Raw genomic sequence first — 18,714 nt, 5'->3', positions numbered from 1 at the left:
TATCGCTGTCAACTAGTTGGCCTAGGTACAAGAAAAGGACCAACGAAGCTAAGGGCCGTCACATGATTCGCACAGATAATCCTTCAAGCATTCTTTCTGAAATCTTTGGAAAGCGTGGTCCTCGCAGTTACAAAAAGCGTCCCTCAGTGGCTACTCACGACAAAGACACAAGGGATTTGGCACGCAGTTGCTTGCCGAGAACGTAGAGAGGCACTGTGAGAAGAGTCACAGCGATGGTGAGCGCACCGAAGGTCCCAAAGAATACCAGAGCACCCCTGCGAGCCAAGTAATCGTTGAGCATGAAGGACAGACCAAAGGCGAAGGCGCTCTTGATAAGCTATGTGGATGGAACGGCAATGGTCAGTGATGATGCCCTCGAGAATTACATGTTTGGGTGCACACATTAAGTCGCGGGTCTTTCAACTCGTCCAGTGTATTGCAAATGTATTGAGTTGGCAAAGGGAGAGGTGGAGATGACTAACCATAGCAAGTCCGAAGGCTTCACCAGCTCGGGCTTGGCAGGTATCGTTTGTGTAAGTGATGATGCCGGTGCAACCACACCCGACAGCGAAGTTAGTGATGCCGAGAAAGACAGCAGATGCCCAAATCGACGCGCCCTGCTGGATCGCGGCGCCAAGCCCAAACGTGCCGACAGCCATAGTGAAGATTGTGGGTAGCATGACGACCAGCCGATATTCAGGCTCATAAGTACCACCGTTGCGGGCCGCCATGAACCGCGCGGCCGCATCAGACATCCAGCCGCCAGTAAGGGTTCCAAGCGCGGAGCCAATCAATGGCGGAATGCCAATGAGTAGGCCTGTCTCGCCAGCCGACAGGCTGTATGGAGGCGCGCGGAAGATCTGGTCTGCCACAGCACCTTGGATGATGACCCAGCTGAAAGTGACGGACCACATGGCGCACGCCCATAAGACAGCTGGGCTCAGCAGCAGCCCTAGTGGCCGGATGAGACCTGGAAACAGCAGTAGGGGGTTTTGGAAGCAGACTTCTTGCAGGCCGAGGAACTGCCGGAGGCGGCTGGTTCCTGATTCGTACTGCGCCGACGCGGCGTGTGGTTCAGTCCTGCAGGCCTCCAGGGCGGGGCTTTCGGCTTCCTTGCTTGGCTTGACCGTTAAGTCAGGTGTGGAATGGCGATGATCCTGCTGCAGGCGAGGCTCGAGACCGACAATAGCAGCGGGACGAGGAGTGCAATCCCCGTGCTTACGGTCAAATAGAGTCTCGGGGAGGAGAAAGAAGGTGAGAACTACAGCGAGACCAATGGTCATGGCGAGGATCCAGAAGCTCCACTGCCAGCTCAGGGCAGTGATGAGGTAGCCGCTGATGACGGGCGTGATGTTGATGGAGACCAGAACGGCGAAGTTCCACCAACCAACGCGCCGGCCACGTTGGTGGACAAAAAAGACGTCGTTTATGGAAACAGTGCCGGCGAGACAGAAGAAGGGCCCCATGCCAAGGCCTTGCACGGCACGCGCGCCCACGTAGGAGCTGTAAGTCGATGCGAAGCCGGCCCAGATGCAACCAGCGAGCATGATGAGGGGTCCGACAAGGAACGCGAGACGGCGACCCCAAAGTTCAGCGGCAGGCCCGCAGATGTAGGATGACGCGCCAAGACCCATGATGAGCACGCCGTTGGACAGTGCCATCTCCGGCAAGCCGACGCCGAGGTCAGCGGCGGCGATACTGAATGCCGGAACGAGGAGCGGGCCGATGACACCAGTGACACAGGCACCGTACACGAGAGTCAAGAAGAATAGGTTCTTGCGCAACGGCGGCATGTTGAGGGGATCCGAGGACGATAGAGTTGGCGCGGGCAGCAGAACCACAGTTGCTTCGGCAGCGTCGGCCTGCACCGTCTCGAGCTGGCCGGTACCCGGCGGCACTCCATGGCGCGGTGAAGATTCGAGCACGGCCCAGGTCATGACGGGAAAAGATTCCTGTTGTGGTGTTTGTGAGATGCACTTCGCGACAGGTCGACATCTACCCAAGCAGAACCAGGATGGTCTTTGTTATATATTCCATCGCCACGAACCGTCCACGGCACGGCGTGGCCAGGTCATCTGCGGAGTGGTCAATCCCGCCCTGATAAGCATTTCGCAGCAAGTGGTGTGGTGGTGTTGATGATTTCTAGTGGAGCCGCGGCGGAGGGAAACTCTCCGCCGCGATTGTGTCAGCCGCTACTGTGCCAGGGCCCTTCTCATAAAACAAGCCGACACGGGTGCTTGTTCCCAAGACGCTGCCACAGCGCCGGCAGCATCCCGTCACACACCACTCTTAACATCATGGCCACAACCACCCCCAAAAACCAGTCCCATGTCCGCGTCGCCGTCACACAGGCTGAGCCCGTCTGGCTCGATCTCGAGGCTACTGTGACCAAGACGTGCACCCTCATACACGAGGCAGCGACCCATGGAGCGCAGATCGTCGTTTTCCCCGAGTGCTGGGTTCCTGGATATCCGGCATGGATTTGGTATGTCATGCTCCTCCTCGTCCTGCATCCTGGCTCCTGTAGGGGCTTGTCCAAGAACACATGCTGACGTGCTGCTGTGAGCGACCATGCCCACAGGACACGGCCCGTCGATGAGGACCTGGCGTCTTTGTACATCCGTAACTCCCTCAAGATCGATTCTCCCTTGATGGCAAAGATACGGCGCTGCGCCTCAGACAATAACATTGTCGTTGTGCTGGGGTTTTCCGAAAATGTCCATAATTCGCTTTACATCTCTCAGGCGACCATCGATGCAACAGGCGAGCTCGTCATGACCCGGGCTAAGATCAAGGCGACGCACATGGAGCGGACTATCTTTGGCGACGCGCCCGCATCTTGTCTCAACAGCGTTGCTGCGACCAGCGTTGGCAGAGTCGGCGCGCTCTCGTGCTGGGAGCATCTTCAGCCGCTGCTCAAGTACCACACGTACACACAACGCGAGCAGATCCATGTCGCCGCATGGCCACCACTCTATTCGGCTGCCCAAGATCAGGATGGTTTATGGTCTATGGGTGCTGAAGGTAAACAGCCCTACTCGCGGACACCCCTCTTGCTCCATGTGTGATCTCGACGCTGACCTCGCACGCACGTCCCAAATTCCAGGCACTGCCTCTATCGCCAGCGTATACGCGATGGAGTCACAGTCCTTTGTTCTGCACTGCACCGCCATCATGAGTCAGGCAGGTATCGACAAGCTGGGTACTGCCGACGGCAAGCTAATGGCACGTCCAGGGGGTGGTCACTCTGCAGTCTACGCGCCTGATGGGCGCCGGCTGACGGAGCTTTTGCCGGATACAGAAGAGGGCATCGTCTATGCAACCATTGACCTGAACCAGATCCTCCGCGCCAAAGCCTTTTTAGATGTGTGCGGACATTACAGCCGCCCGGAGCTGCTATGGCTGGGTGTCGACCGAGCGACCAAGGAGCACGTTCGCGACACCCCGTAGTACAATGGCTGAAATGGCGCCACGACTCACATAGGCGGCGCTTGATCCTCGCTTAAAGTAACTGCATATTATTCACCGGACTGCAGAATATGAGCCCAATATTTTAGGACTATAATACCAATATGTCAATGCCTGTAATTTGCAACGCCAGCTTACTGTTTCTGAATATCACGATGGTGATCTCACTGCATCCAAGGCTGGAATAGATCTGGGAGGCGTCACACCACACTAGTCTCGACCCATCGGGCCAACCCTTCGTACGCCGGGACGCATGTTCGGCCCGGAGTGCGGGAAGTATCCGCGCAGCGCTCCCAGATAAAATAAGCTGCGGGGCCGATGCTGAAACTTGGTGCCGACTCACCATGCCTTCTTTCGGCATTTCAAATCCCGCCGCGTTCGGGATTTGGAGTAGTTCAGCCGCAAAGACCAGCCACTGATTTCTTCAGACTTTTCTCCATTTTATAATCATCCTAGATAGATAGCCCGAGGTGATTAGGACAATGGCTCGTGTTCAATTAGGCACAACTCTTATCCATAGATTGGCTGGCTGGACAAGGTTCGACGATGATCGTGGATGTTGTTGTATTTCTTCTTGATTAGAGGATGGCGACAGTGAGAGAGACCAAAGGCTATGAACAGGAGCAAGATAGTGCTTGGAGAGTATGAAAATCGTGCTATCTTCGCCTTCAGCCTTCAACAGCAATAGGCTCCCAAGAACCCAATCATTGGTTCGCGAACAGCGAATGCCTCTCAGGGCTTGAGCATTCTTATTTTCGGGGTAAACACAAAGCGTGGGATTCCATCAGAAAATGCATCCTCTCCCAAGTTCTATATTCGCAACAGATCACCCTTGATACCTGAACTCAATTGCGCCCGCCAGATCCTATTCTCGTTCAAAAGAAACAATTCGCCGTTCACACCGAAACAAAAGTTGGCCACTCCACCGTCTACTAGGATCTTGCCGAGGAGCACGCCACCAGGGGACCAGATACTGACGCTGTCACCACAGCCGCTTTAGACATTGCCTTGCGTGTCACACTTGATTCCGTCTGGGACACCTTTGTCAGCCATAGTAAAGAGCCTTCGGCTGGTTAAGAATGGTTGACCGGAGTAAGTGGCCACATCGAATGCATAACTGAATGAACCCCTCAATAAGTATAATGACTCCACCAAATGTGATAGCTTTGATGACATACATGTGCGAAACCCGGGCATCATCAGTTGTACCATCTCCGTGTATCCAGTCTGTATCAGTGATATAGACTATCTCCTCGTCCGGGCTGAATCAGATGCCATTGGGGCGCTGAACTCCATCTGCCATCGCTCGAATTGACCCCGTGTCAGGATCGAAGCGGCAGACCTGGCTTGGTAATCGCGGCTTGGGGCGGATCCCTTGCTCAAAGCCATATATTGGATCCGTGAACCAGATGCCGCCGTCGGAATGTACGACCACATCATTCACTTAATTGAATTCACGGCCGTGAAAGGAGGTGATAGGCGACGAGCACGTGTACGGTGGCTTTGCGTCCATCCAAACTAGACCGCCCGGCGCTGAGAGTGTTCCCTGCGCACAAAAGAGGATGCCGTCTCGGTCGTTCACACCACCGTTAGCCATGGGCACCATAGGGGCATCAATCTCCTCACACCCGACCGCTTTAGATGCTAGATCGACTGGAAGGCATATTTTGCTGATGCGTATATGTCGTCGGCCGACTGAAGGATCGACAAACTGGTTGCTGGTCACGAAGTGGGTGTTGTCTTGGGCCACGTAGACACCAGCCTCGTGAGCGAAGGGATACTCATGATTCTCAATGAGGAGCTCGAGAGTCGGGGCGTTGCCGAAGATGGAATGACACTCTTCTGCGTAGACCTTGAAGGCGCTCGGTGATGAGGCCATCCTGCCTTGCGCTGTGTTCAAGTGCCAGTGGTACGTGTTTGCGGTGTGCGTGCAGCGGCCGAGCTGCACGCGTCACTCGTTATTGAACATGTCTGAGGCTGTAGCTTGCCGCGACTCGATCTTCGGATCCATGATCTTTCTCATGCATGAATGAGTCATTTGCCGATGGTGCTGAGGACTTTTTGCGGGGAGAGACCTGGGGTCCAAAGTCTAATGGCGATAGTTGAGCCCCAAGCTCCAACCCCCGCCAACTTTCACCGGCGCTAGGCATTTGCTTTCCGTCAAAAGTTCCAATAGCCGATGAGCGCAAACTCAAAAATGCCTATGGGTAACTGCCGAACTGGGATCAAGTCGCTCAAAGCTGAAATTATGTTGCAGCCACTAAACTTCCAGGCTATGCGCTCGATTGCCGCTTGATCAGCAGATCTATTCAAACGCCGATCCGGCGTCACGACCCTGGGAACTGGTAAAACCGACGACGCGACCCTCCTCCTTTGCCGATGCCCTCTGACTCAACAAACCCCGACATAATGTGCCAGGGTTTGCTTGGGACATATGCCGACCGACAACACCCCTCTGAGCGCCAAACACCGAGTGTCGAGAGCCTGTGTGGCCTGTCGGTCCCGCAAGACAAGATGTGACCTGTAAGCCAATTGTCCTGCAACAACCAACCCTACCGAAATTCCCGCCAGTATTCGTCGTTATTCTTGACACGGCGAAATAATTTCTGATATCCGGTCGTAGTAGTCTTGAAGGAGGCGATAAGCCCAAAGTGCCGCCGTGCCGTCGATGCACAGAGAAGAACCTCTTATGCGTCCTTGCAACCTCGCGACGTGGTGGCAAGCGGATCAAAGGCCAAAGAGTCAACAAGTCAGTTCGCCGCGACAGCCACATAGTCTCGCCTACCGCACCTCCCACCGGTCGAAGCCACGTCGACGTTGGCAACACCGACGCACGCCCCGTGCAGGGCTATAATCCGCATGATGTCGGGAATCGTCGCCCATCAGAAGAGGAGAGTGAATGGGCGTCCTCGCCTTTGCCTTCGGAGATAGACACTGCATCCGACCACGACGACAGCGGCGAGTCGGGAGAAGGAGAAAGTAGAGGGAGACTGGAAGGCCACATCACCTCTGCCGACCTTCTGAATCCGTCTGATGCGCTAGATCTTCTCGCTCAAGTGGCCAATCTGGAGCCAGGTAAACAAAACGAGGCTTCTGCCGAGGCAGAAAACCATCAGACGACGGAAGCCGCCATAGGGATCGAGACGGGTACTACTCAGTCAATCACCTACTATCCCCCAATAGCTTCAGGTGCTCTGTCAATCGCAGAGGCTACTGGCCTGCTTCAAAGGTACGGACCGTCCATCCTCTTTCATGGTCACATAATCCGCACTGAGCTAAGAACCAGTGCTACAGTTACTATACTCAATATCACACCTTCTTTCCCATTGCTCACAAGGCCATCTTTGAAGACTACGCTAGCCTACCCGAGTGGATCGAGAAAGAGCAGCACCTTGTCACAGCAATTCTTGCTGTCGTGACCAAAGATGATCCCACCCGCCGAGAAATTCACGACGGCTGCGCCAGGCACATGGAGTCCCTGATATCTAAATTGATCTATGCTGGTTCTACAGATGTGGGTGCCGTCGAGGCTCTGTTGATCCTTGCAGAATGGGCGCCCCAGCCTCCGGAAGACAGCCTGGCAATTGGAACCGGGAAAGAAAACCAAGGATCGTGGATGCTTGTTGGTCTTGCTGTTCGCTTGGCTTACTTGCAAAACCTGGAGCAGACTACACTCACACACGGGCAGGAGGGCGTATCCGAGCATGTGTGTCGACAACGAACCATCTGGGCAGGTGAGCAGTAACGACACCAAAGGCTCGTGTGTATTCAGATCCAACAGCGACTGACTGACGTCCCATGTGTAGCCTGCTATATGAGTGATCGACAGGTTTCCATCCGCCTAGGTAAGGGCTTTTGGTCCCGTGGGCCAGGCCCGTCCATTTCTCTGCGTGCAGCCGATTTCCCACTGCTGCAGGTACAGAAGCTCGGCAGCGACAATTGTGCCATGCTTTTCCAAGCGCACCTCGAAGTGACGCAGTTGTTCAGCAATGCGCACGATATTTTGTACTCGTCTGCGGGCCACAGAGAACAGCTGTACGCGGGCGGCGAGTACGTACGGTACATCGTGAGTTTTCCTAGTCATGCGTTACCACCACGCTTCAAAGTGTACTGACGCAGTCTCTAATCTCTTGCATAAGGATGATTTATCTGTTGTCTTGCGTGGATGGAAACTCACCTGGGGTGGTTCGAGCTGTACGTGCCAGCCTATCAATGTCTTTCATCTCTCACTAATTCGTCTTCAGTTGTCCCGCTTGCCAAAGCGTCACTCATGCTTTCATATAACTTCCTGCGCCTGTACATCAATGCATTTGCATTTCAGGCGAACCTCCATCGTGCCGTGCGTCGAGCTCGCCGACGAATGTCAGCGACTGCAGAGTTGAAGGAGCCTCTGTTCTCCGATCTCGCTGGCGCTCCAGATGCCAGATTCATCTACGAGTCCATTGACGCAGCTAACTCCTTGTTATCCCTGCTTAACAGCTACATTGAGCCCGAAACAGGCCTGAAGTATATGCCTATGAAGTTCTATCTGTATATTATTTATGCGGCTGTGTTCTTGCTCAAGGTAAGATTGCTACCACTTGCAAGGAATTACCCTTTTAATTGCACACTAGGAGACTAATACATTGAGAGGGTCAAAAGGCGATTGTGTCTGGAGCGGTCAAATCCTCCGCCGTAGTCGGCATTCGACGGTCTATTCACGAAACCGTACTGCGGCTTCAGCGAACCTCCACGAATCGTCAAAGCCTTGGACAGAGATATGCACGATCGCTTCGACTCCTCTGGCAGAAGTCTCTCGGAAAGCGGAAGCAGAGAGCGGAAATCCCGGAAACTCCGGGATCCCGAGCGGCCGCGCCTACGGCAGCAGTGGCCAGTGCGCAGCAGGACATTCCTTTCCAGGAGGTCATTCCTGCAGGGTCTAATGATCCTGGGACCGATCTGGATCTCTTCAATAGCTTTTGGTGGACGAGGCTTGACTCTCTTGGCCAGTTTGTCACGGAAGACCTGGTTACCTTGCCTACCGATACACTGTTCACGACGCTGGGTCTCGACGCTGCGCCAGATATGGTCGGGCTATCGAGTATTGATGTCAGCGGATGGTATAATGGTCTACCCACGACGGGAGATGTCTAGAGTCGGAAAAGAAATTGATATGATTTGAGAGAGTGAAGTCTTCAGAATCCTCAGCTTGGGCACTGTGTGATACACTGGTCAGTCAGTAGTCAAATCACGATTCACACTAGACAATATGCGCCAGATGGGAGTGCGTGTGCTGTCTATTGCTGGAGCCCAGGGTGTATGATCGAAAAAGTTGCCGGCATGTTGAGAAAAAGTGATGCGCGTGCGCATGAGGTCAAATAATAGCAGGTGAAGTGGTGATGATCCCAAAGAGTCGGGCGGAGTGCAGTCGTGCAGGTGCAGGCGGTCTAGTGCGTGCAGCGTGGGGCTTGCGCGTGGACTACCTGCAGAGGCAGTGCACAAAACTTATTCAGCTGGCCTGTTGCATCGTGCTATCCGGAGCGATACATTGCTGTACATCCAACCTAAAACCCAGGATGAGAAAACTCAAGCTCCGGCTCGAGATAATCCTTCCCGTCATGAGCAAGAGGTGAGGCCACCGGCGGTGCCAAGGCGGGGCATCGTGAGGAGAGCCAGTTTCAAGGTCTCCAACTACCTCCGAGAAGATCAAGAACTCGCAGACCATCGGGGGAGAGACAGGAGGACTGCAGACAGTGTGAGCATGCATAAGAGAGTCCCCAGCGGCACGAGGGCGAACTCCCGCCAGAGGAGGAGCCGAAAAATTTGTTTGGCCGCAGAAAGCCCCCGTCGAAGAAGGAAGAGAGTGAGAGTGCGGCGGAGAAGAAGGATGATGAGGATGAGGAAATCAAAAAGCTAGAGCCAACGCATCACGCCCGTCCAGCAGAATTGGCGCGGCTCCCGCGTTGAAACCTTTACCTCATCTATTGGGAGGCCCCGGTCGACAGGTTCTCGAGACTGGCTCCTATAAATGACGAATCGCACAGTAACATCTACTACCACTCGGACCAGCAGGGTATGGGAGATAGGGCAGTGCCCTGGCCGCCGCGGAACATGGACCACGATATCTACAGCCTCGGCGTGTGCCTCCTGGAAATCGGGCTGTGGCAGGCGATGGTATACCAGCCATGGGACGCCGCAGCCATTTCCAAACTCCACCACGGGGATTCAATACGGCCGCCGGAGCTGGAGATGAAATGGAAGCCGCGGCTGCGTAGCCGGCTCGAAAAGAGGTGCAAGGAGGTCGGTGGAGCGTCCCTCAGCGATTTCCTGCAGACCGACCGGGGCCGCAAGCTCGTTAAGGCGGAGCTTATCGGGCTCGCCAAGGACGAGCTGCTGCAGTGCATGGGCGAGCAGTACATGGAGCCCGTCAATGAGTGCCTCACGTGTCTGGGCGAGCAGGCGGAGACCTCCATCTGGAAGGCGGATTTCACCAACAAAGAAAATCAGGCGCGACAGGAGAAGGACTGCGAGGCGTACCAGGCGGTCGTGCTCAAGTTCCTGCACTCAATCGTTGCCGCTTTCCAGGCCGAGTCCCCTTTCAAGATTAAACGGAGATGAGAGCAGCGAGCCAGGCAGATCTTAGGCTGCCCGCGTCCTGGGCGGGGTTGAAAGAGGAGAGTGATAAGATAGAGAAGTGCACTGAAATCAGAGACCAAGCTGTCAGCCACGGTCTTGGTCGTGAGGGTCAGAAGCTACAGTACCTTTGTGGTGCCAAAATATAGCTCACATAAAGATTAGGATACATAGTGCGGCTTGGGACCAGCTTTTGAAGAATCTCCTACTATAGGTAGATACCCTTCCTCCGTCCCTAACTAACTAATAGGTTTCGTCAGGCGGGATCATCATAGTCATCCCTGCTCGTGCGGAAGCTAGAGACAGGACATCACCCCTACAATATGTGTGAGAGCCCGTTCTTTCAGACGATCGCCTTCTCCTGAGCGTGCTCTACCATATCTGCGTGCATTGCTGGCTTCTCGTCCATCCCGTCAAGGAGGCCTTCGCCTGCAAAGAGACGGTCAACGTCCTCGAGCTCAAGGCCCTTGGTCTCCGGGAAGAACAGGTAGATGAGAGGCACCCATGTAGCGTTCAACACCGCAAAGATGATGTATGTCTTCCATCCGATGTTATTGATCGCAATAGGTGTAATTTGGACGATCATCTAGGCCGTCTTGTTAGTTGAGTGTTCGACCTAGGAAAGAAGAGCTGCTCTTGACTTACGTAGTTGAAGATCCAGTTCATGGCGGTGGAAATGGCAGACCCCTTTTGGCGCAGACGCAATGGGAGGATTTCAGAGCTACGCAAAGATTCAGCAGCTGTATAAACCAAACGCCATAGTCGCACGATATGGGAAATGAAGACTTACGGGTACACCCAGACTGTCGCCTGGAAGCCAATGGTGAAGGCACCCTGGAAGACGAAGAGCATCGCCGCAGCACCAATACCCGCGGAGTGAGCAATGGAAGTATTGTTCTGGACCTGATAGATGAGACCGGCTTGAACGGCCATGACAGCTGCCATGACGCTGATCATAGAAAGGAGCTTTAGAGAGATCGATGTTATCAGAATAATTCTTGACATGGGAGACAAAACAGGCTATTGCATACCAGTGGTCGTCTTCCAACGCGGTCAATTAAGAACCAGGGAATGAAGGAAGCCAGGAAAAACCAGGTCTGTAGGAAGCCAGACATGAGAGATGACATGTGAGGGCTGAAACCGATGCTGTATTGGAAGAGGGTGCTTGTGTAGTCTGAAAAACGTTGATTAGCCTTATAAATGCCATAGAAGTGCATATTATATCTGAGTCATTTGGCTTGCTTAGAGAACCTACAGATAACAGCATTGATACCACCAAGCTGCTGGAAACTCTGGATTGCACAAGCAATCAAAAGCCTTCGCTGAGACTTGATGCTGTCGTTTTTGAGGAGATCCTTCCAGGAGCCAGCGCCAACAGACGCCTCGACAGCAACGGTTTGAATGATGACACTGTGCATACGGCGAACCTCGATATCATCAGTTGAGGTGGCATGAATGCGTGCCAAAACTTGAAGACTCTCGTCCGGCCGATCGTGTGAGGCCAGCCAGCGAGGCGTCTCGGGAATGAACATGACGATAACGAGCATGGGAATGATGCAGAAACATTGCAGGATCACGGGCACTCTCCAGGCGTAGCTGGCCGTGTGGGTGGAAAATGCGTAGTCGATCCAGTAGACGAGGAAGATACCGAAGTTCAACGTGGAAAGCTGAGCGCACACGTCTTTAGGAGCAAGTGTCAGCTTACAGCATGGTGTGATGGGGAGAAGTGAGGATCTTGACTTACAAACTCCACGGCTAGACTTGGGGCTGAATTCAGCCTGAAGCACGGGAACGGTAGAGTTGATGATGCCCAGGCCAACACCTGACACGATACGACCGACAATGAGTTGGGCACGACCGAATGCTGATGACTGCAGAATAGCACCAATGATCATGATCCAAGCTCCGACCATAACAGATCGGCGACGGCCAAGCTTTTCACCATAGATGGCGGAGCCTACAGATCCAAAGAAACAACCAACTGTGTAGCAGCTAACGTAAGCAATTGAAACTATGAAGAAGAGAAACGCGGTCACGTACTCTCGAAAATGGCAACAATCACTCCAAGCATGTTCGCGTCAGGAGTGTCGAATGTTGTGTTGAAGGCAGGCGAGCCCACTGTTCATAATTGTTGTGTCAGTCATCGAACCCCTCGTCAGACCAAGAAAGAGAAATGAGCTCGACATACCAAGTCCTCCCATGAGGCCATTGTCGAAACCAATGAGCATGAAGCCCAAGGAAGTCAAGACGCTGACGGTCAGAATGAGCGACCGTCCTTGAAGTTCGGTGGCACCCATGGTTTTTGTAGTGTGATTGGCTGATTTGTATGTCTTCTGCTATGCGACCCAGATGTTGAGTGACCTTTTTTTCTGACGAACCCAGAGATAAGTCGAAGGATCGACGACAGAATGACTTTGAACTGTCACATAGTCTATACCGCAACACCTTGACCTAGGGTGAAGCGGATCTTGGGGGGCAATATATACAGAAGCAGGAGATGGGACTAGAGTTGCGCACGGCTAGGGAGGGATTCGATCGAGCGGTAAGCGAGATTCGGGGGAGACGTTTACAAAAACTCAAAACCCCATGGGTCGGTCCATTACCCCATTGCGGGGACCCCATAGACCACGCCATGGGTCTGTGGGTAGTATCAGTCATGGACGTGACATGTCGTTGAACTCTAAATCTCGGTAATAGGAGGGGCGTGGCAGTCAATTGCCGCTCAGTTGCCGCTCAGTTGCCGCATGGGCAGGGTCTAGAACTACCAGTGTCTCCGGATCTATGGCTATTTTGACCTCCAGTGGTGAGCTAGATCAGTAAACATGTCACGCTGGATACTCGAAGGAATGTGAGCTGAGATGGACTAGATGAAGCTAGTGATCTAAGTCAATAGCCTCACCAGCCAAACGCCGAGCGCCAAATGCGTGTCGGCGATTGAACAGGTGTATATGATTCAGCGTCAAAGAAACACACAGGCTCTTACGATCGCCATGGGGATATTCGTCTCTGTAGCGATAAGAAGTGGCGAGATTTCTTGTATTTCAACAGATGCCTCTGCGCAAACTAAACGCAAAGCATCGTTCTGAGACAAACAAAGATGCCGCACTCCCAACCCGATGAGGTCCTGACGACGGACGAGTACAGCCTTCGAGCTATCGATAACCGTTTACGAGAGAAGAGCCGATTATCTCTCGTTACAGGCTCAAGGTAATTCCAAAATCGTCCATATTTTTCTCGGCAATTTGTTGATCTTAACATGTGCGCAATACAGTGGCGGTATTGGATCAGCATGTGCTCGAGCCTTAGCTGCTGAGGGATGCGACGTCCTCCTACATTATTCTTGTAGTCGGGTATGTAAATCACAATAGTTACCGAGCAGTAAAGGCAGGACTAACACAAACTTTCAGGAGAAAGCAGAAGTTCTGGCAACAGAATTGAGAACCAGATACCCGTCGCAACTCTTCGTCCCCGTCGAGGCAGACCTCTCATCCCGGGAAGCAACCAGACGCCTCGTTCCGAGCTGTTTGTCTCACCCTGACATCGCGAACAAGCACCAAGCCATCTCCATCCTAGTTGCAAACGCAGGCTTAGGACGTCGCATCCGGGACCCAAAGGACATTGATGAGGATGACTGGGATGAGATGCTCGAAGTCAACACGCGAAGTCAATTTGTTGTGACAAAGGCTTGCTTGTCAGGTATGAGAACCCAGGGTTGGGGAAGAGTGGTTCTGATTGGGAGTATTGCGAGTAGAGGAGGGGGGCTGAATGGGTGTCATTACGCTGCTTCTAAAGGCGCCCTTTGGTAAGGCTACACATCTATACTTCTCTGGCACGAATGAATGGGCGAAAAGCTGACGCGGTGCCTTGTTCAGTTCGATGGGCTTGAACTTGGCAACTCTACTTGCACCAGAAGGCGTGACAATCAACATGGTGAGTACAAGGACACCCCAGATGACAAAGTCGAAAGAAAAACGAACAAGGTTTAACGCTGAGACTAGGTTCTACCTGCAATGATTGGCGCAACTGGTATGATCCCAGAGCCCAAAAGCAAAACTTGGAAGAAGGATGTCAACATGCAAAGCCTCATGGCCTCAGACCCTGGTCTAGCTATCGCTGGCAGTGTTCCTGTTCATAGACTGGGAGATCCTGAGGAGGTGTCGAATGTTGTCACTATGTTCGTTAAGACAGGTTACATAACAGGGCAAGAGGTTGTCCTTGCTGGCGGACTTAAATAGAGAGTCTTCATATTTTAGTTTGATAGTCTCTCTGATTATATAGCCAGCTATCAGAGTGAGGAGCCACATCTACGAATGTATGTATATAGTAGAAAACACCATAGTTGCATCACCTGCAGATAATATCTTACCATGCACGCCATTACTAAACTCCGGGATGCCCGATATCGTGAGATGATCCGACCTAAGATAGCCTCAAATTGGTGCGTTACATGATACTGGTTAATTGCTCCCTCCGGATTGGACCAGTCAAAGAAGCCAGACATGCAGAAATCAAGATTGCCCGCCTCTCAAGACCAGAGAAGCAACTTAAAGTAGCAAAGCTCTCATGCATGCACTGATACAAATATATCGATGCCTTGGTGTAATTAATACTTCAAACGAAAAATCAATCTATCAATTCTCTAAAGCCGTCCCTGAGCTCAGAAGTAGAAATGGTGGAGAACTCTTCACTCTATCATTCATTTCGGCAGCGCTTAAAGGAATCTCTCCCGTTCTCTCAAAACCCGCAATTGGCCAGCTCTGTGGCCGGAGTTGCCTGCCTAGGTAGCTAATGCGTTCGCCATGTCATCAAAAGCCTGCTGAGTACTGTCTATAAAAAGTAAATCTTATAGCCTAGTTCGAGTACAGACACTAAGTCTAAACTACACACAGGTCAGTGGGTAGGGTAATGGCGACAGAACTCACATCGAATGCCCAGCCCTGGATGAGCTGCGATTCGGGTCGTCACATCTATGCCGCATGCTTTGCGGCTGAAATCGAGCCTGAGATTGCAGGACCGTGTTGTAAGCGTAGAGACAGTCCGGCTTTGAGGCGCAGCTACTAAGTCCATCAAGCGAGAAAGCAAGGATCTAGTCGTTTCATGGTGAGAACGTGGTGCGGCTGACGGAGCACAGCCTCTAGGTAGTCTGACGACCACGTATGGAACCTTCTAGCATGTTCCTGGCTAAGCTCTGGCTGCCAGCGCCAAGTTTGCCAATTGTACGTCTCTGCTGTGCGGCCTGGACCGCAGCCGGCTTTCTAACCACCTCGGCGAAACAACACAATTGTCCTTGCAAGCGAGAACAAATATGCAGGTGCATATAAGACGTACGCCGTGATAGCCGCCAAGGCAACATGTGACGTTTTTTTGGTGTTTCCTACAGTCCCAGTGGCCCACGGCTGGTGTGACATTTGGCTAACTTGGATGGGGCGCCAGAACTGCTGCGAGAATGCCAGAGGAGGCTCGGCGCACGCAAGACGAAGACTCGAAGACGCAGGGGGTCGGACTTTCTGGTTCGCAGGTGCTCCCCAATGTCGCCAGCGCCGGCTCGCCGGTTTGCTCCCACAACCCACGCCACACTCCTGCAGACGATGTAACCCTACCCCTTGTTTCCCTTTCCCCCCGACACGTGGGAATGTGGAGGCGGGGCTTGGTTTCCGCATTCAAGTCCTAAAGGGCTCTGGTTCCGTCCAGGCCTCCAGTTTGGGTACTAGGCACAATTTCGAAAATGTAACATCACTTCACTTGGTAGGCAATCTGTGGTATAGCCACCGTAGCATAGAGCCCGTTTGCGCCTGGGGACGAGCAGGCTGAGGCTAGCCTGTCGAGCTGAATAGCAAGTACTCCTGATAGCCCGAGAGGTTCGTGGTGCTATCAATCCCAGGCTTCCCAAGTACGATCAGTAATAGATAGGTAGCGTTGTTTTTTTTGTTTTTTTTAATTTCACCACCAAGCCGGAGGATGATCAATCCCACCAGTAACTTTTCCTACTACTAACATGCGGAACTCGGTCACCCGATTTCATTTGGAGCAAGGCCGCCACACACCAGAAGTTTCCCCATGCACCAAAAGTTTCTCCTCGCTTAGTCGCGTGTCTAATGCAACCGAGAGCGCTTTCTTTCTGGACTACGAACCGTCCTCCGGTCCTTTCTCGGCCGATCTTGAGTGACTGGCGTGGGGTCCCCGGCCGCCACCTTTGATACAGGGGGCAGAGCTGAGAAAAGCCATCTACCAAGGCAACGACCTATGCGAAGCGGTACAGCAAGCCTCAACGAGCAGGCTGGCGACGCTATTCGTCGCCAGAAGCCACAATGCTGTATCTTCAATCCATTCGACTCTAGCCAGCTTGGCATCATTCCAGAAGCTATTGTAAAAGGAACCAATGTTTGTGGTACCCCGCAGCCCACCTGAAAGGTCACTAAAATCGCCTCGTTCTTAGCTTCTCCCCTACAGCTCGGGTTCGGCTCATCCACACGCCAGAAAACGCACACTATTTATCAACTCAAACACACCTAGACACGGTTTGGAGAAGTACCTCGCAGCGTGGCACCCCCGTCCGCCCGCGGAACTCAGCTGGATCAGCCACCTGCTACTAGTGGCCGGAGCCAACCGTCTTTTGTCCACGTTGTACTTGCACCTGGCAGTAGTCTCGGGGCTACCGCGGCGCTGCCATTCCCCACGACGTGGTTTCGTGGCGGCCCGGGGTTATCAAGTTGGACTTTCGGACTGCACATGGCGTGGTCGCACTCAGGTGATGCCCCATGGGGAAGACAGGAAACAGGGTTCATTTACCTAATCCGTAGGGGGTAACCAAATCAGACCCCCCAGTCGTTCAGCCGCAATGACTTGTAGAAGCATATTTAGCACGGAAAGATCAGTGCGCCACACCGGGGAATGGCGGCATGTCGCTTGTCCTGCTCGTCTTCATTGTCGACACTGACTGTCGGTCCGGCAAGCGCTCGTCCATCATGCCCTATAAGGTCCCGCATGCGCTCCATCTCCGCACATAGTTTATGGGGAAGTTAATGTTCGAAATCCAGTGATTCTGCTCCGGCCAGAACCAGAGACCATAGTACCTACCTGTCGCCATGGCCGAAGTTGAGAGTCGGAGCCTAGAGCTCAGGTCTATTGCCTTGGGCGCTTGGTCTCTGGCCTTCGTGGCCTCGGCCCTACGAGTATATGTTCGTACCTTTATCCTGAAGAGATTCGCTGTCGACGACTGGCTTATGATGGTTGCTATGGTTTGTAATTCACACATTCCCCGCTCCTAGGGAGTTGCAAGATAAAAGACTAACCAAGTTGTTAGTTTGCGTTCACGATTAACACCGTTACCTGTGTGATGGCGACCATATATGGTCTCGGTGGGCATATGGCAGACGTATCACCTGAAAATATTGAGACCGCACGGATGGTAGGTTCATTTAAGCATAATAGCTAAACGAGATGGCAGTATTAACACTTGCGATGCGATAGTGGTGGTTTGCCTGCTATCCATCTATCACAGTAGCTCTAGCCTTTTCGAAGATATCCGTCGCATACTATCTCCTTCGTATCACGACGCAGCATATACACCGTTGGATCATCCATGTAGCGCTTGCTGCTACTACCCTAAGTAGCCTCGTATTCTTTATCATAACCCTCGGGCAGTGCAACCCCATATCCTTTACCTGGAGAAAATTCACCGGGACTGGGACCTGTGTCGATATAGAGAGGGTAGTCGAGATTATGTACGCATATAGCTCGCTTACTCTCTTTACGGATCTTGCGTTTACGCTTCTACCTGCGTGGCTCGTCTTCCATTTACAGATGAATATGAAGACGAAGATAGCCCTAACTCTTATTCTCGGCATGGCTAGCATGTAAGTGGAAACCGATAGAGGAGGCCGAATGATCTCAAAGACCATCTTCTCATAGATAGTCATTACCTTAGTGCTAGTACTGCGGTTATCTTGCGTTTCCCCTATATCCCTAACTTCAGGAACCCCGACTTTCTCTGTAAGTTCTACCCCCAGTACAACCGATACTTTAGCGTACAACGAAAAAAGCTATATTATAACTAACATGATATCCCAACACCAACTTCCAGTCGCTGTTTCCAACATCTCCCTCTGGACGCAGGTTGAAGCTGGTCTCTCGATCGCCGCAGGCAGCTTTGCAACCCTCCGGCCGCTGTTCCGCATCATGCTCGTCAAACTCGGCATGACGACTGACTCGGTTCCGACCTACGGCCGCCGCGGGACCACGGACCGCAACCACTATGTTAGCAGCGGCGGCGTGGGAAGCAACGCCTTCACTAGGAGCCGCGCGACAGCGCGCGTCATGTTCAACATGACCACGTTCAGCCGAATGGACGACAATGAGGTAATGAGCGATGCCGACATCGAGCTCACGGGCCACGAGAGGGAGGGAAGCCTTGGCAGCACGGCGGAGTTGCACAACAGGAAGGGCGGCGTCGGCGATTACACGGTACAGATTGAGTCGCAGGGAGCCAACGGCAAAGTGAGGGGTTCTGGTAGTGGTGATGGTAGTGATCTGGGAACGGGCAATCATTATCGGCGCGATATAAGTGACGGCAGGGTCTTGGAGATTCACTACATAAAGGAGTTTGGGTCGGGTCCTAACTAAGGCTTTTCCGAT

At 52.9% G+C, this 18,714-nt stretch overlaps 7 protein-coding genes across 7 annotated transcripts; 4 read left to right on the top strand and 3 right to left on the bottom strand.

Moving 5' to 3' along the window:
• Window positions 1-154: 154 nt before the first annotated feature.
• Window positions 155-1,937, bottom strand: B0I36DRAFT_241154 (MFS transporter; the record flags this gene model as incomplete). Its single annotated transcript, XM_046149826.1, has 3 exons — window positions 155-337; window positions 483-1,108; window positions 1,223-1,937. 3 exons carry the CDS (start codon window positions 1,935-1,937, stop codon window positions 155-157), a joined length of 1,524 nt encoding a protein of 507 aa, XP_046014565.1.
• Window positions 1,938-2,258: 321 nt separating this feature from the next.
• On the top strand, window positions 2,259-3,572 carry B0I36DRAFT_321959 (aliphatic nitrilase). Its single transcript, XM_046153790.1, has 3 exons — window positions 2,259-2,485; window positions 2,582-3,024; window positions 3,107-3,572. Exons 1-3 carry the CDS (start codon window positions 2,298-2,300, stop codon window positions 3,448-3,450), a joined length of 975 nt encoding a protein of 324 aa, XP_046014564.1. The 5' UTR covers window positions 2,259-2,297; the 3' UTR covers window positions 3,451-3,572.
• Window positions 3,573-4,278: 706 nt separating this feature from the next.
• On the bottom strand, window positions 4,279-5,418 carry B0I36DRAFT_422058 (uncharacterized protein; the record flags this gene model as incomplete). Its single annotated transcript, XM_046162199.1, is given in 5 exon segments — window positions 4,279-4,462; window positions 4,490-4,585; window positions 4,647-4,730; window positions 4,785-4,911; window positions 4,927-5,418. 5 exon segments carry the CDS (start codon window positions 5,345-5,347, stop codon window positions 4,279-4,281), a joined length of 912 nt encoding a protein of 303 aa, XP_046014563.1. The 5' UTR covers window positions 5,348-5,418.
• Window positions 5,419-5,902: 484 nt separating this feature from the next.
• B0I36DRAFT_422057 (uncharacterized protein) lies at window positions 5,903-8,662 on the top strand (the record flags this gene model as incomplete). Its single annotated transcript, XM_046162198.1, has 7 exons — window positions 5,903-5,991; window positions 6,092-6,697; window positions 6,763-7,202; window positions 7,275-7,534; window positions 7,608-7,662; window positions 7,713-8,032; window positions 8,110-8,662. 7 exons carry the CDS (start codon window positions 5,903-5,905, stop codon window positions 8,599-8,601), a joined length of 2,262 nt encoding a protein of 753 aa, XP_046014562.1. The 3' UTR covers window positions 8,602-8,662.
• A 1,761-nt stretch (window positions 8,663-10,423) lies between these two features.
• B0I36DRAFT_241760 (sugar transporter STL1) lies at window positions 10,424-12,377 on the bottom strand (the record flags this gene model as incomplete). Its single annotated transcript, XM_046149860.1, has 8 exons — window positions 10,424-10,666; window positions 10,726-10,801; window positions 10,871-11,046; window positions 11,112-11,254; window positions 11,336-11,761; window positions 11,825-12,061; window positions 12,121-12,198; window positions 12,269-12,377. 8 exons carry the CDS (start codon window positions 12,375-12,377, stop codon window positions 10,424-10,426), a joined length of 1,488 nt encoding a protein of 495 aa, XP_046014561.1.
• Window positions 12,378-13,177: 800 nt separating this feature from the next.
• On the top strand, window positions 13,178-14,315 carry B0I36DRAFT_240491 (short chain dehydrogenase; the record flags this gene model as incomplete). Its single annotated transcript, XM_046149766.1, has 5 exons — window positions 13,178-13,287; window positions 13,352-13,430; window positions 13,488-13,882; window positions 13,953-14,010; window positions 14,079-14,315. 5 exons carry the CDS (start codon window positions 13,178-13,180, stop codon window positions 14,313-14,315), a joined length of 879 nt encoding a protein of 292 aa, XP_046014560.1.
• Window positions 14,316-17,165: 2,850 nt separating this feature from the next.
• B0I36DRAFT_362363 (uncharacterized protein) lies at window positions 17,166-18,702 on the top strand (the record flags this gene model as incomplete). The annotated part of the gene is made up of 5 exons (XM_046158646.1): window positions 17,166-17,318; window positions 17,384-17,488; window positions 17,551-17,936; window positions 18,008-18,072; window positions 18,164-18,702. 5 exons carry the CDS (start codon window positions 17,166-17,168, stop codon window positions 18,700-18,702), a joined length of 1,248 nt encoding a protein of 415 aa, XP_046014559.1.
• Between the last annotated feature and the right edge of the window lie 12 nt (window positions 18,703-18,714).

Source organism: Microdochium trichocladiopsis (assembly GCF_020744255.1).
Source record: "Microdochium trichocladiopsis strain MPI-CAGE-CH-0230 chromosome Unknown B0I36scaffold_4, whole genome shotgun sequence".
Lineage (NCBI taxonomy): Eukaryota > Fungi > Ascomycota > Sordariomycetes > Xylariales > Microdochiaceae > Microdochium > Microdochium trichocladiopsis.
The sequence above is the reverse complement of the archived record's forward strand: the minus strand, read 5'-3'. Positions and strand labels throughout refer to the sequence as shown.